The sequence below is a fragment of the Octopus sinensis genome, linkage group LG19, assembly GCF_006345805.1.
Source record: "Octopus sinensis linkage group LG19, ASM634580v1, whole genome shotgun sequence".
NCBI classification, from domain to species: domain Eukaryota; kingdom Metazoa; phylum Mollusca; class Cephalopoda; order Octopoda; family Octopodidae; genus Octopus; species Octopus sinensis.
This window is the reverse complement of record NC_043015.1, coordinates 13,883,034-13,896,670: the sequence shown is the minus strand read 5'-3', so window position 1 is coordinate 13,896,670 and position 13,637 is coordinate 13,883,034. Positions and strand designations below refer to the sequence as shown.

The 13,637-nt window shown below is 36.4% G+C and overlaps 1 protein-coding gene across 4 annotated transcripts in view; it reads right to left on the bottom strand.

Moving 5' to 3' along the window:
- LOC115222117 (protein O-linked-mannose beta-1,2-N-acetylglucosaminyltransferase 1) overlaps nucleotides 1–13,637 on the bottom strand; it is a 136,320-nt gene that overhangs the window by 2,341 nt on the left and 120,342 nt on the right. For 3 of the 4 annotated variants that reach the window (XM_029792245.2, XM_036511252.1, XM_036511251.1), the window contains exons 16-20: nucleotides 12,324–12,514; nucleotides 7,206–7,314; nucleotides 5,140–5,211; nucleotides 4,656–4,697; nucleotides 3,348–3,415 (exon numbers count right to left, since the gene is read on the bottom strand). In XM_029792245.2, the coding sequence (XP_029648105.1) occupies nucleotides 3,348–3,415; nucleotides 4,656–4,697; nucleotides 5,140–5,211; nucleotides 7,206–7,314; nucleotides 12,324–12,514 (482 nt within the window). Of the gene's footprint in view, nucleotides 1–588; nucleotides 715–3,347; nucleotides 3,416–4,655; nucleotides 4,698–5,139; nucleotides 5,212–7,205; nucleotides 7,315–12,323; nucleotides 12,515–13,637 lie in introns of all 4 variants that reach the window. The other variant, XR_005003052.1, reaches the window with a different exon arrangement.

Here is a 13,637-nt window from a genome sequence, read left to right as displayed (position 1 = left end):
GGTTTAGGACATGATTGGAATGAAGTAATAACAAGTGGGAGGATCAATATATGAAGATTTTGCTGTCACATTGTGTATCAAATGCAATGGTTCTCAATTGAGGTCCATATGATACTTGGGAGTCCATATAAGATTTTGTTGTTAAGATTTATGTGCAATGAATCGGTTATACTTCTATAATACACAAAGTATTTTAACTCTTATTTTATATAATTCCTAATAATTTTTTTAAACATTGAATGGCTCTGAGGGTTGATCTGAGTAAAATAGGAATCAAAGAGGTTGATAGGGAAAAACTAATTGAGAATCACTAAATTAGCTTAACAGAGTGCATACTTTGCCAGGAAATATTCAGAAGATGCACTGCAGGTTGCTGACACTTACATGGGAGAATAACATAACCACATGGTATATATTTACAGGTAGGTAGATTGGGCCTTCTAAGAGTTATCTCTGCCACAAACATAACACTGTGGGCAGTTTGACTAGCAGTGAAACACCTCATTAGCTCAGCTATGGTAACAGGTATGTGGTAAGAAGCTGGATTAACAACCCAGTGGTTCCAGGATCAATCCCACTGCATAGCACCTTGGGTAAACATCTACCTTGACATTGGTTTAACAAATAATTTGCAAGTAGAATTTGGTAGATAGAAATTATACAGAAGCCTAGCGCATGCATGGTGATGTTTATGTCTCTTTTATGCAATACATTCTGTAGCCCAGCAGTTTCAAAGCAGGAATATCAATGGAATGAAAAAAAAAAACCTTACTCAAAACAGACATATAGGTTGGAGACAGGATGGACATCAGGCTATAGAATGCTGCCTCAATAAGTCTTGTCCAGCCCTTGCCAGCATGGTAAAAGTAAATATACAAACAATAATGAAGTATGTGCATATCTTTTGCTTACACATAAACAAAAGATGTCAGCAGCTATCTGAAAAGCTAGGTAAGTTGCTCCTATGTCATTCTAACATCTGTTGCTGCAGTGAACCAGTGATTGGCTCACTGGAAACATAGCTAACAGCACCATAGCTCACAAAAGGGAATGTAAAATAAATACACCAACATCATTTAACATCTGTTTTCCATGGTGGCATGGGTTGGACAAATACCTGTATTGTGTGTGTGTGTGCATATATATATATATATATATATATATATATATAGGTTCAGACATAACATTGTGGTTAAGAAGATTACTTTGCAACCAAATGGTTTTGAGTTCAATCCTACTGCACAGAATATTGGGCAAGTGTCTTCTACTATAGTTCCAGGCCAACCAATGCTTTGTGAGTGAATTTTGGTAGACAGAAATTGTGTGGAAGCTCATTGTGTGTGAAGATCAGTGTGTGTGAGTATGTATATATATATATATATATATATATATATATATACACCACACACATACATACATACGAAAATTCATACAAGAAGAAGAACGGGTTTTAATTACAAATTACATGTGCAACAGCTGCAAATTACTGAGTTTTCATTCTCATATCATTAGATAACATTATTTTATAAATAATTACATAAATAAACATGATGCAGCAACAGCTGGGTGCCAGTACATTATCAGGTAGATAATATTGAGAAAAAAAAAATATATATGTATACACACACACATACATATATGTGTATATATATATATACTAGCTAAAGGGAGTTGAGGGGAATTCATTAAATAACGGGAGTGGACTTCTCAAAGTTATAAATGAAGGGGAGTAAGAGAGGGAAAGGAGGAAATAGCGTGAGTGAGGAAGATGGCCCCTAGCAACCACACCTTTCAAGATAGGGATTTCTAAGGTAGCCCACGGGCATCGTCACCTCATTCTACATGTCCCTGTAAATTTTGGAGCGAATCGGACGGGATGTAGTGGCATTGAAAGCGATCCAAGCGGTAAAAACGCATTTCAGTTTTATATATAGAGATATATCACGTGATCACGTGACTGACCAGACCATCAGATGTTGTTACACATCGCTGGTCACAATGCGTTCGCATTGTTTTAGCCTTCGAATGATGCCACCCCGCTGGCTAAGCGAGCAGGCCAACAGAAGAAAGAGTGGGAGAAAGAGTGGTGAAAGAGTACAGCAGGGATCACCACCCCCTACCGGAGCCTCGTGGAGCTTTTAGGTGTTTACGCTCAATAAACACACACAACGCCAGGTCTGGGAATCGAAACCGCAATCCTACGACCGCGAGTCCGCTGCCCTAACCACTAGGCCATTGCGCCTCCACATATATGTGTGTGTGTGTGTAATAAGTATATATGTGGGAATGAGGAGTGGAGTAGAGAGAATCTACAGATATATAAGCAACAACATTAACAGTGGAAGGAATAGTGGTAACAACATCTCTGCCTTGCAGCACAATTCCAAGACTTTACTGAATGGTGTTTTGAGGATAGAACAACACTGGAGTGAAGTGAAGATGATGATGATAATAGCAGAAGACTAAAATGTTGAGGATAATGGTTGGCAACAGAAGAATGGGATGATATGGAACGGGATTAGCAGTGAATGTGATGATGGTGAGAGATGGAAAATGTGCTACAATATGAAGGTAGAAGAGCAGTAAAAAGATGGTGGTGTGAGTGATGATGATGGTAGTTGTGGTGGTGGTGCAGATACAGGAATTAAAATGATGGTGGAGGCACTGAATTGAATGTGAGGATGAGAGATGGAGTGGTCCTGTCATACAAGTAATGTTATTTGATTCCAGTCTTCCATGAAGAATGTGTCTGGGAAATATTTCCATGGGGAAATATTACCTTACTTGGAAACAGGTGGGGGTTGGGGACATAAAAGGATTCTGGCAAGATAAAATCTGTTTTGACAGGTTCTGCCTGATCCATGCAAGCATGGAAAAGTGGACATATGGTGATGGTGATGACTAGAGTAAATTTTTTATCTTTCACTTGTTTCAGTCATTAGACTGTGGCCATGCTGCGGAAGTGACTTGAAGAATTTCTAGTTAAATGAATCGACACCAGTACTTATTTTTTGTTAAGCCTGGTGCTTATTCTATTGCTCTCTTTTTGCTGAACAGCCAAGTTAAAGGGACGAAAACACACCAACACTGGTTGTCAAGTGGTGATGGGGTGGGAGGGACAAATAAACACACACACACACACAGAGGATGGGCTTCTTTCAGTTTCTGTCTAGCAAATCTACTCACAAGTCACAAAGCTTTAATCGACCTGAGGTGCCACACTGTGCAACTGAATCTGGATCCATCGATACGGTTGGGAAGCAAGCTTCTTCCCACACAGCTGTGCCTATGCCTATGAATAAAACATTTCTGATGAGAGGAAGGGAAGTTATAGAAATCATACTTACGAGTAAGGGGATGCTGGTGACCCAATGATGATTAAATGGTTCGTCTTCAAGAACAGCCTCCACATACTCTGAAAAAGTAATGGCATAGTTTTAGCAAACATTTCAAAACTGCAATACGCACTGATTATTATTTTTAGTTCCATTTCAATTATTATATGTACTAATAATTAGTTGACTTTCCACTACAGTCTTTTTACATCACAGAGAAGAAATATTTACGCGTTAATGTTTTCACATGTATAATCCCACCAAATTCCTGATCCCTTTGTCCCAATCACAACTACTTTGAAGGTCCACTTTGACATCTCAACACCATTGTCTTTTTATCCCTTTCCAGCTCCACTCAATTACCCATGTCCTATCTTCTAAAAATGTAAGTAGTCATGTAGGTCCTCTATAGCTCTGGCCCCTTCTCTTATATAATCTACCCACCCACTGCTCCCAGAATAAAGCAGAATAAAGCTATCCTCTAGGAGTTTGTAGACCTGCAAGCTGCATGGTCACCTAACTAGTGCTGGTGATATGAAAAAAGCATCCACTGCATGCAATAAAATGGTTGGCTTTAGGAAGAGCATCCAGCTGTAAAACCAAAACAAACACTGGAGCACAGTGCAACTGTGTGGCTAAGAAGCTTGCTCCTCAACCATGTGATCTTGGGTTCAGTCTCACTGCACTCCCAATTGCACCTCGGGTAAGTATCTTCAACTATAGCCCTGGGCTGACAAAACCTTTCTAAGAGGATTTGTTAGATGGAAACAGAAAGAAGCCGGTTGTGTGTGTGTGTGTGTGTGTTTTTGGGTGTACCCTTGTCTTGACATCATGTGATAACTGTAAAAAAAAGTATCACTATCACACAAGTGGTGATGCTTGTTTTCAGTCTTTCAAGAAAATCATGTCTAGCTATGGGTAAATATAACCTTGTTTGGAACAGTTGAGGGTAAGTGACAAGAAGGGCATCCTGTTGTAGAAACAGACTGTCAGTCCCGTGCAAGCATGGCAAAGTGGACATTAAGAAATGATGAAATATTTAATTCTTTTTTGACAGGATTCAAAATATGTAATTCCAGAAGTAAGGAGACTGATTAGAGGAAATTAAAAACACTATTTTAAATGGATCATAGTAGATATCAGTTAATTATTAACCTTTAGCAAACCGTAGGTGCATCATGTTGCTACACAAGTTTCCTCCCCTCTCAATGTAACAGAATGTACCTGTAGCTACAGGGGAGAAAATTCATACAACAACATGATGTGCCTAAACAAGCTAAAGTTTAATTGTAAGACATTGACATGAAGATGTATTCTCACCTTATGAAATCCTCTGACATCCAAATCCCAAAGGTGGAAACACTGTTAAAAAGAGGAAAAAAGAAGAAAAATAAGATAAAACTAAAATTCAAATTTTTTATAGCTGGTAACCAACATAGATTGAATTATGTATAGATGAAAATGCCTTGTTCCATTAAATGTTGACAAAATGAGAACCATTTAAGAGAATGCTGTATGATATGTTCAATCTCAGGCCAGACATATTCTCAAAGCAAGCAGTGGAGACATGTGATAATGTCGCAACTCCAACATAAAAAGCATTTCACATCTGTTAAACAATGATTCACAGAAGAAATATTCACATCCTTGACCCAATCTATAATGAAGAACTCATTTATCAACTAAGACAAAGTACAAAAAGAAAAAAAAAACAAACAAAAACAACTTTTCAAACACAAAATATCACATATGTGTCAGACCATAAAACACCTTTAATTAACCACTGAAATATACATTCACTCACTTTAGCTAGATGTTTCCACGTTGTGTAGTCTTTATCTGAAGTCATATTTATGTACATCACATAGATTTCATCCTAAAAATGGAGCAACAAGAAAAATATTTTAAACATAAAGGCTACAAATAATAAAAGTCACTAATTACAAATACATTTGTGTGTGTGCATGTTCACATAATCAATCTGTGTGTGCTTGTGTATGTTGCAAACTTTCCCAATAATAGCTACCTTAGAGATCTAAATGCTTATTGTAAATTTTCCTTTGTCTATGTAAATAAGATAGATACAATAAATGAGAAACAGAAATACAGCACATTAATTGTGTGACCCTTTTGCATCCCCAAAAAACTGAAGCCATCATCTTCCCTGCAGATGAAACAATCTTGGCCTTCTTTTCCACTGTATGGATTGTCTCTGGCTCAAAGTGATGAAGCCAATACTTGTTTGGGTTTAAGAAACATTCAAAGAAACCAGCAGAGTTTGCCAGATTTTCTCATGATATGATCAGCCTGATGTACTTTCGATCAGGTGTCAGAAGAAGCAGCACTCACCAAGCAGAACCCTCTATCATGCTAAGTTCATTGTGCAGAATATTCTCAACTCTCTTGTGGGATATGCTAAGAGCAATGGCTACTTGATTTATAGTCAATCACATGTCATCCATCACCATGTAGTGAACAAGATCAATGTTCTCCTGGACATCTAGACCTTGGGTCATCTTCAAGGCTCTCTGTTCCCTTCCTAAATTCAGATGCCCACTTTTGCACAGTTGATAAAGCTGGAGCGCCATATCAGCATAACTGTCCTTGGGGGCTAAACCCTTTTTCTGCAGTTACTTGATAACATTAAGATGCCAAATTTTGTCCATTTTGAAGAGAAGTTGCTACTAGTTATTGGGTCATCCCATAAATAATGTGGTTTTTTTCAATTGCATGAACTAAAAGTCAGAGGCAACAGGATAAACTACCTGCATTAACTTGCTATCAAAGCAGGTAGTAATTTTACCTTGTCCTTATTCTTAGTGCAAGTTTTGAAGAGAGCAGTTTGATTTTAACAGTTATTTTTTCAAAGCTATAATGGAAGTGACAAAGGAGCATATTCAGCATATTTTTTGTCTATGAAGTCAATAAAGGCAACAATGCAAGGGAAACTGCGAGGAATATTAATGCAATATATGACAATAAGCATAAGCCAGTGTCAATGGTGGTTCCAGAAATTCTGAGCCAGAAACTACAGCCTAGAAGACGAGAGTTGTCCTGGAGATCATAGTGGAACAAAATCCCATCATAATTGTTGAGGAACTAGTAGAGAAGTTTGGATTTGGTCATTTAACCTTTCATCGAAACTTGCGGTAGAAGAAAAATGACCATCTTTGGTTTCAAGACAAAAGGTGTTCTTCCATCAGGATAATGCTCGGCCACATACAGCAAGGATAACATTCCAAAGGCTGGAGCAGTTTGAATGGGAAATGATGCCCCACCCACCATATTCACCAGACATTACCCCACCTGATTATCATTTATTCCACAGTCTTCAAAATCATTCGGATGGAATGAATATGAATTCTTTAGATGGGGCCAGAATAGTACTGGAGGAGTATTTTTCATCACAGACAAGTGAATTTTGGAAGAGGGGCCTGGAAAGTCTACCAGATAGATGGAAGAACATTGTAGAAAATGAAGGAGAGTATATTTTAGATTAAAATAGAACTTTATCTTAATTTTGAAAAATAAAAGAAGTATAAAAAAAACTGCATTATTTATGGGATGACCCAATACTTTTGAAGTCTTCTTTAAATAGTCAGCTGTCAGTTAACCTGGAGAGAAACAATGCAGTTATCAATAAGAAGGGGAGAAATTTAGGCATGCCAGATTTCACAGCTCTACTATCACTCTTTCATAGTCAGCCTATAAACTTTTCAGCCTACCCTCATAAATGTACATGTCTGTAATGTGATAATTGCACAGTAAGGCAGCCTTTCTTTTAAATTTTGTTATTACTAAAATCAATTATCACAAATAAAATTTTTTTTAAAATCCAACAAAGATGTTTATGCTTAAAATAACATTTACCTTGGTATTAGGAACAAAGTCTTCTGAACAAGGAGGGTGGCTGTGATTTAAAAGTTTGGCATCTTGGATAAGTTGCTTGATAAGAACCTCATAATAGTCTTTCTTCATCCTGAAACCAAGAATAAAATATATTTTTAGTAATATTTATTAAAATATGAGCACAATTCTGAGAAAAACAATAAAAAGTTCTTATATGTCTACAAGGTAGATTTTTTATGGAGAAAATTTGAGTATTTAACTTAAGTCCATTATGCTTTTAAGCTGACACTTCATCACTTGAGGGACTTACCATAAGGTCAATGGATATGACCTCCACTTCCTTTATAATAATAATGACGATGATGATGAATAGAATTTTAGTAGAAAATGTCTAGTTTGTGGGTACAAATAGTAGTAATCACATCTAGTGTACCACTTACTGGTACTTCTATTATCACTTGTTGGGTGATAGAATTTGAACCAAAATGTAAAGCAAAGCAACAACTGATTAGTTATGAATTGTAATAATTTTATAAGGGACAGATGTAGTCATTTTTTGATACTTGCATAAAGTGGATAAATTTGTTGAAGCAGATTTCCTAGAGCCAGATACCCTTCCTGCCACCAACCCATACCTGTTTCCAAGCAAGGTAATATTCCCCCCACCCCCATAGTCAGACATGTTTTCACAGATTGCAGATGAAGAACACTGCTTGTATGACAGTGACAATAATGTACAACTAATGTGATGTAAAGACATGGTGGCACAGCTGCCCCTGCACACACATAAACACACACACACACACACAATGTGCTTCTTTCAGTTTCCGTCTGCCACATTTACTCACAAGGCTTTGGTTTATTATCTAGTTTATTAATGGTGTTTATTTTATCAATTCCAGCAAAACACAGAACATAAAGGAACAGTATCAAATGTTGTAAGGTCCAATATGCTACTATCTCTGGTAAATCACTGTCCATAAAGCCCTTAACATATTCAGAATATATAAAGCAGCAAGCTGGCAGAATCGTCAACATGATGGGCAACATGCTTAGCAGCATTTCATGTCTTTATGTTCAGACATAAGATCAACTTTGCCTTTCAACATTCAGGGTTGATAAAATATGTACCAGTTGAACTCGGTGAGGGTGTGTGTGGGGGGGGGTCAGTGTAATTGACTTACTCCACCTCTCCCGAATTTGCTGGCCTTGTGCTAAAATTTGAAACCAATATATTGAGATATAAACCAAGATATAGAGAACATTACAACTACCAACAAGTAATTTGGGAATCTATTTGCTTATAATGTTAGAACAAATCATGAATAGAAAACATGAAAGGAATGGTGTGGGAAAGGAATAAAGGTGATATCAGAAGGCTGAAAAATCAAGGGGATATCAGAAGGCTATTTCTATTCTTTTGTCTGAGTTGCTAGTCTTAATAAATGACTGTTAATAAGATAAATAGAGGTATGCTTCTACAGAGTGTGATTAATGACTACTGAGACCAATCAACTTATGCAGAGACTTGGCAACTGCAACCACAGCAAAGAACAGGTAATGTTTCATTAAGTAAGCATTGAGATAAATACAAAAAAATAAACAGAATGACTTTAACTCATGTCTTACAAATTAGAGCAAATTCAACAGCTTCAAACGCTAAAATATTACTCAGACACAAAAAAATGGTATATACAAAGACACACACAGCATATTATATATATTGATGGAGATAGATTGTTCTCTTCAAAGAAGTGTTTGTTTTTTTATATAATCTTTTTTATATAATTATTGTATACAGTGCTCAGGTGCACCACAACTTGTCAGAAAGTTCATATAAAGTACATGCAGTAATGTAGAAATGTCTGGAAAGCGAACAATGTACGAGTCAGATACATGCTTGTGTGTGTATGGAGGGGAGAAAATCAAGTGTAGTGTTGGCAAATCTCAGGAAGCATGGAAGTTTTGAAGGATGCAGTGCTACGACAACTAACAACTGATGCCGGCAGTTTGTTCCATGCTTCAGCAACTCTCAGCGTGAAAAAATGTTTCCTGAAGTCATGGGAGCTGTGCTGTTTTCTTACTTTGTAAATATGTCCACGGGTGTTAGATGGGTGGAGTTTGAAAAGGATAAATGGATTCAAATGGTTAAAATTAGAATACCAAAATCACTTGGCTGGTGATTTACTATAATGTACAATTATAGTAGAGGTATTGTCTGTAAAATATAATGTGTCTTGAATGGCATAACAATGCACTATAATAACAAGAATAGATTATAATAACTGTTACAATTTAATCATCCATAGTCTGATATAATATTTTGGAATACAAAAATTCCTTCTTCAGATATCTCTAGAAATTGATCAAGTCACTGCTATAATCAATTTTTTTACCCCGGAAGTGTCTTTGCAGTGGTCTCATGAAGCTCCTTCTGGAATTCCTCATGAGAAGTGCTGGTGGCATGTAAAAAGCACCCACTACACTCTCGGAGTGGTTGGCGTTAGGAAGGGCATCCAGCTGTAGAAACTCTGCCAGATCAAGATTGGAACCTGGTGCGGCCATCTGGTTTGCCAGCCCTCAATCAAAATCGTCCAACCCATGCTAGCATGGAAAGCGGACGTTAAACGATGATGATGATGATGAAGTGCGTGATGGTGGCCTTGTCTCAAGCTCGTGTGTGCTGGCATATCCACAGCACTGCTTCCAAATTATGTATTATACAGGCAATTTCCAATAGATGAGCATGTTATCAAAAATGAACTTACATGCCAACCTCCAGTCTGTTGTTAATTATATTTACAATTATATTTTATTGACCGTTACTTAACAGAGTATTAAAATGTAAATAATTATGTAATGAGAACAATACCTAAACTGATCATTTTAATACTGATACAGCTGGTGACAGGTTTAATTGAAGATCTGTCAACTAATTTATCAAACTTCTGCTCATTGTGCTAGTTTCTGTGCCCCTCCTTTCAGGTGCAGGATGGGCTATATGTATATTACTTTACTAATCAGAATATCCATGTGAAATAATATACTAGTTAATAATCACATAGCAGCAAGTTTGCTATAAATGTGCAAGACATAAAGTACACTGGAGCTGATAGAATGTGTAGTGGGGAAGAAACAAGTTATTGCAGGGTTACAACAGACTGGTAATCTAAATAAGGAACATCTGATTCAAGATGACTAGAGCTCAAAGACAGGATTTTTGTCAGGGAGTTCACTACTCATGGTAGAAATGAATTGTTGTTTGATAACTTCTCTACAACCAAGTAGAAAGCTCATTAGCAGATATCAGAACTGCAAATTTCATTATTACTTTTGCATTCTAATAAAAGAGACTCCACAGGGAATATACTCTCATATGTCAGCAATCAGCATCATGTTAGATCCAACATTGCCACTAATGTCAGGTATATTTGAACCTACACTGCCAGGCTCAGAAGCAACACAGCTGAACACTCTTTCAGTTATTAATGGAATTATGTAAATGTGTAGACAGTTGCATATAGTTACCAATGCAATCAAGCTATTGTTACTAATGAATTGTTATGCTGTACTCAATATATACATTAATGATATTGTAATTTAATTGTAATCATGTTACTTTTTTTTATTTTTCATTTTCTTGGAAAATGGAGTGCAAACCATTTATTATTGTATTTGTACACAATGCCAATATACTCAAGTGATTATTTGAATATGCTTCTTATATATTCATATGGTATGTCTTTCATGCAGAAGGAAAATGACTTTCATATTAACAAAAGAAGCAATATTCTAAAACTAGCCATTGTACATTAAACTACTTTACTTTGAAAGGCTGCTATGCCTTTTTAAAGAATTTGTTCATTAAAACAATAGCTTGGGAACTTTTTTAAAATGTTCTCAAAATAACTGTTCATTCATGCACAAATATAATTAATTAGAATATTACCAAGTGATTCAAGTGGTCCAATCAATGTTCATGTGAGTGTATGTGTATATGTATATACACGCACATCTATAGACATTCTAAGGTCCTCTTCAGTCCATGCATCTCTGCATCTAGAAGGCCCTTCTCTAAGGCACAAGCCTGGGCAAGGTTTTATTTTGAGGAAGGCCTGCAGTTGCCCATGCATGCAACCTTTTCTTCTTCCCACCACTGATGATGTCTAAAGGAAATGTAAGGCTGATACAGCGTTGTCGAAGGTGTTACTGTTACAATGCAAAGAGCCAGATAACACAAGAGATCCCATCCAATATGCTAACAGTTTCAGTGATCCAACATCCTGGATTCACACTTTTTTAATCACCTGATTTTCTCCCCTCCATATACACACAAGCATGTATCTGACTCATACACTGTTCACTTTCCAGACATTTGTACATTACTACATATACTTTATATGCACTTTTGACAAGTTGTGGCGCACCTGAGCACTGTATACAATAATTTCATTATTATTATTATTATTATTATAAGTACAAAAGGAAGAAGAAAGGCAAAGTTAACCTCAGCAGGAATTTGAACCCAGAATGCAGAGAATCAGAAGATTTACCACAAGGTAGTCTAGCTAATGCTCTAAAGACTCTAATGATTTATTTGGTGTGTGTGTGTGTGAGTCACTTCTTCATGATACCATGTGTCAAACAGAATTTGTTGAGACAGATTTTCTATGTCTGAATGCCTTTCCTGTCACCAATCCTCACTTGCTTCCAAGCAAGACAATATTTCCTCGTGGTCAATCATGCTTTTCAAAGAGGACTACAAACAAATGTCATTTGCATCATGATAATCATTTACAACCATCATGAGATATAAAGAAAGACATATACACACATACACAAGACAGCCTTTGTTCTGTTTCCAGCTATCAAATCCATTCATAAGCCTTTGGTTGGTCCATAGCTATAGTAGAAGACACTTGCCCAAGGTGCCACTTAGTGTGACTGAACCTGAGACAACATGATTAGGCAGCAAGCTACTTAACCACACAGTCACACTTGTGTGTGTGTGTGTGTGTGTGTGTGTGTGTGTGTGTTAAAAATAAAAACAAAAGGAAACGGCAATAAGTAAAGTGATTAAATGAGAGAACAAACAAGCTTCATAGATTAGGTGAGCAAAAATGAACAGAAGCAACTTACTTATCAATGTCTTTCAGTTGAACATTTGGTAAAGTCATGAAAGAATGCTTTTTAAAATAAACTTCCTGAAAATACGGGTTCATGTTGATTCCTTTGGAGCCAAAATGGTAGGTTCGGGAAATATCTGGAATGATGCATTCACGATCTTTGCGGATAAAGTTAGCTCTCATCCACATATCCCAATCCCATTGCTGGAACAAAAAGTAACAGGCATTTAGTTCTGATTCTATAATTAACATCTTCTCAAAGGTACCAGGGTACTATTAAAATAGCTGACAATGTATGAGGTACTGGATAATTTGAAGGTAACCTTGAGATTTTTGTAAAAAGCATTCCCCTACCACATAGCAGTAGACTTTCTTTCAAATTAGATAAATTCTTCCCTGTCCCAGACAGTGTGGCTACAGAGTTCTCAAATCGTTTCTCAATGTAATACCAACCAGATTATTGCTATTTAAATCTCAGGAATCTGACAATAAATAACATTTGACCTTTTAGCATTTAAATTACTAGGTAAAATGTAATGCTTATTCATTCACATTGTTTTGAATTAACCATGCATTACCTTTAAGCTTTGAGATATTAATGATGTGATTGCTAATTTTTAGAATGACATTCTAAGGTAGTTGTGAGAAGCCAGATCTGGCCAGTCTGAACATAGAACAGGTAGAATATTTTGGTTGGATACAGCTGGTTTAAATGCTAAAGGATCAAAGTAAAAAAAGTTCTTGTGTTTAGTTTGATACATAAAAAATTATTGCACAGCCTAAAAAGGCACTATAAGGCATATATAGTTAGGTGTATCCCAAATCGGACAAACCTAAATATTCACATTTGCATACAAAGTTCTACACACATTAAACAGTAATATAACCCCAAATTTGATTAATAAAAATTTCTCCAAAACACTCTTCCATAACACCCAAAAAGCCTAATTACCACTCAACTGAACACATAGCCAAGGAAGATTTTAAATCGACAGAGACTATAAAATGTAAGGATTAACTTCAATGCATTGCAGTCCGACAATGGCCTAACTGGCCAAGACTTTGAAGTCACTGTCAATAATGTTCTTGTCTAAGACTAATAAAATTGAAATCTATTTCATTTGGCTGCACTTGTGAAAATTTTGAAGTTTGGTGAAAATTTTAAAATTTGGTGTATTGATGTAATTTTCTATGTTGAATCTCAGGAGACAATTCAAGTTTGTCCAGAAAATTTGAAAAAAAAGTTACAGAGGTTTAAAGTTTGATCATTTTTACCCAGTCAGAAAACAGAATTTGGAAGCTGTCATTTTGTGCAAGACAGCACATG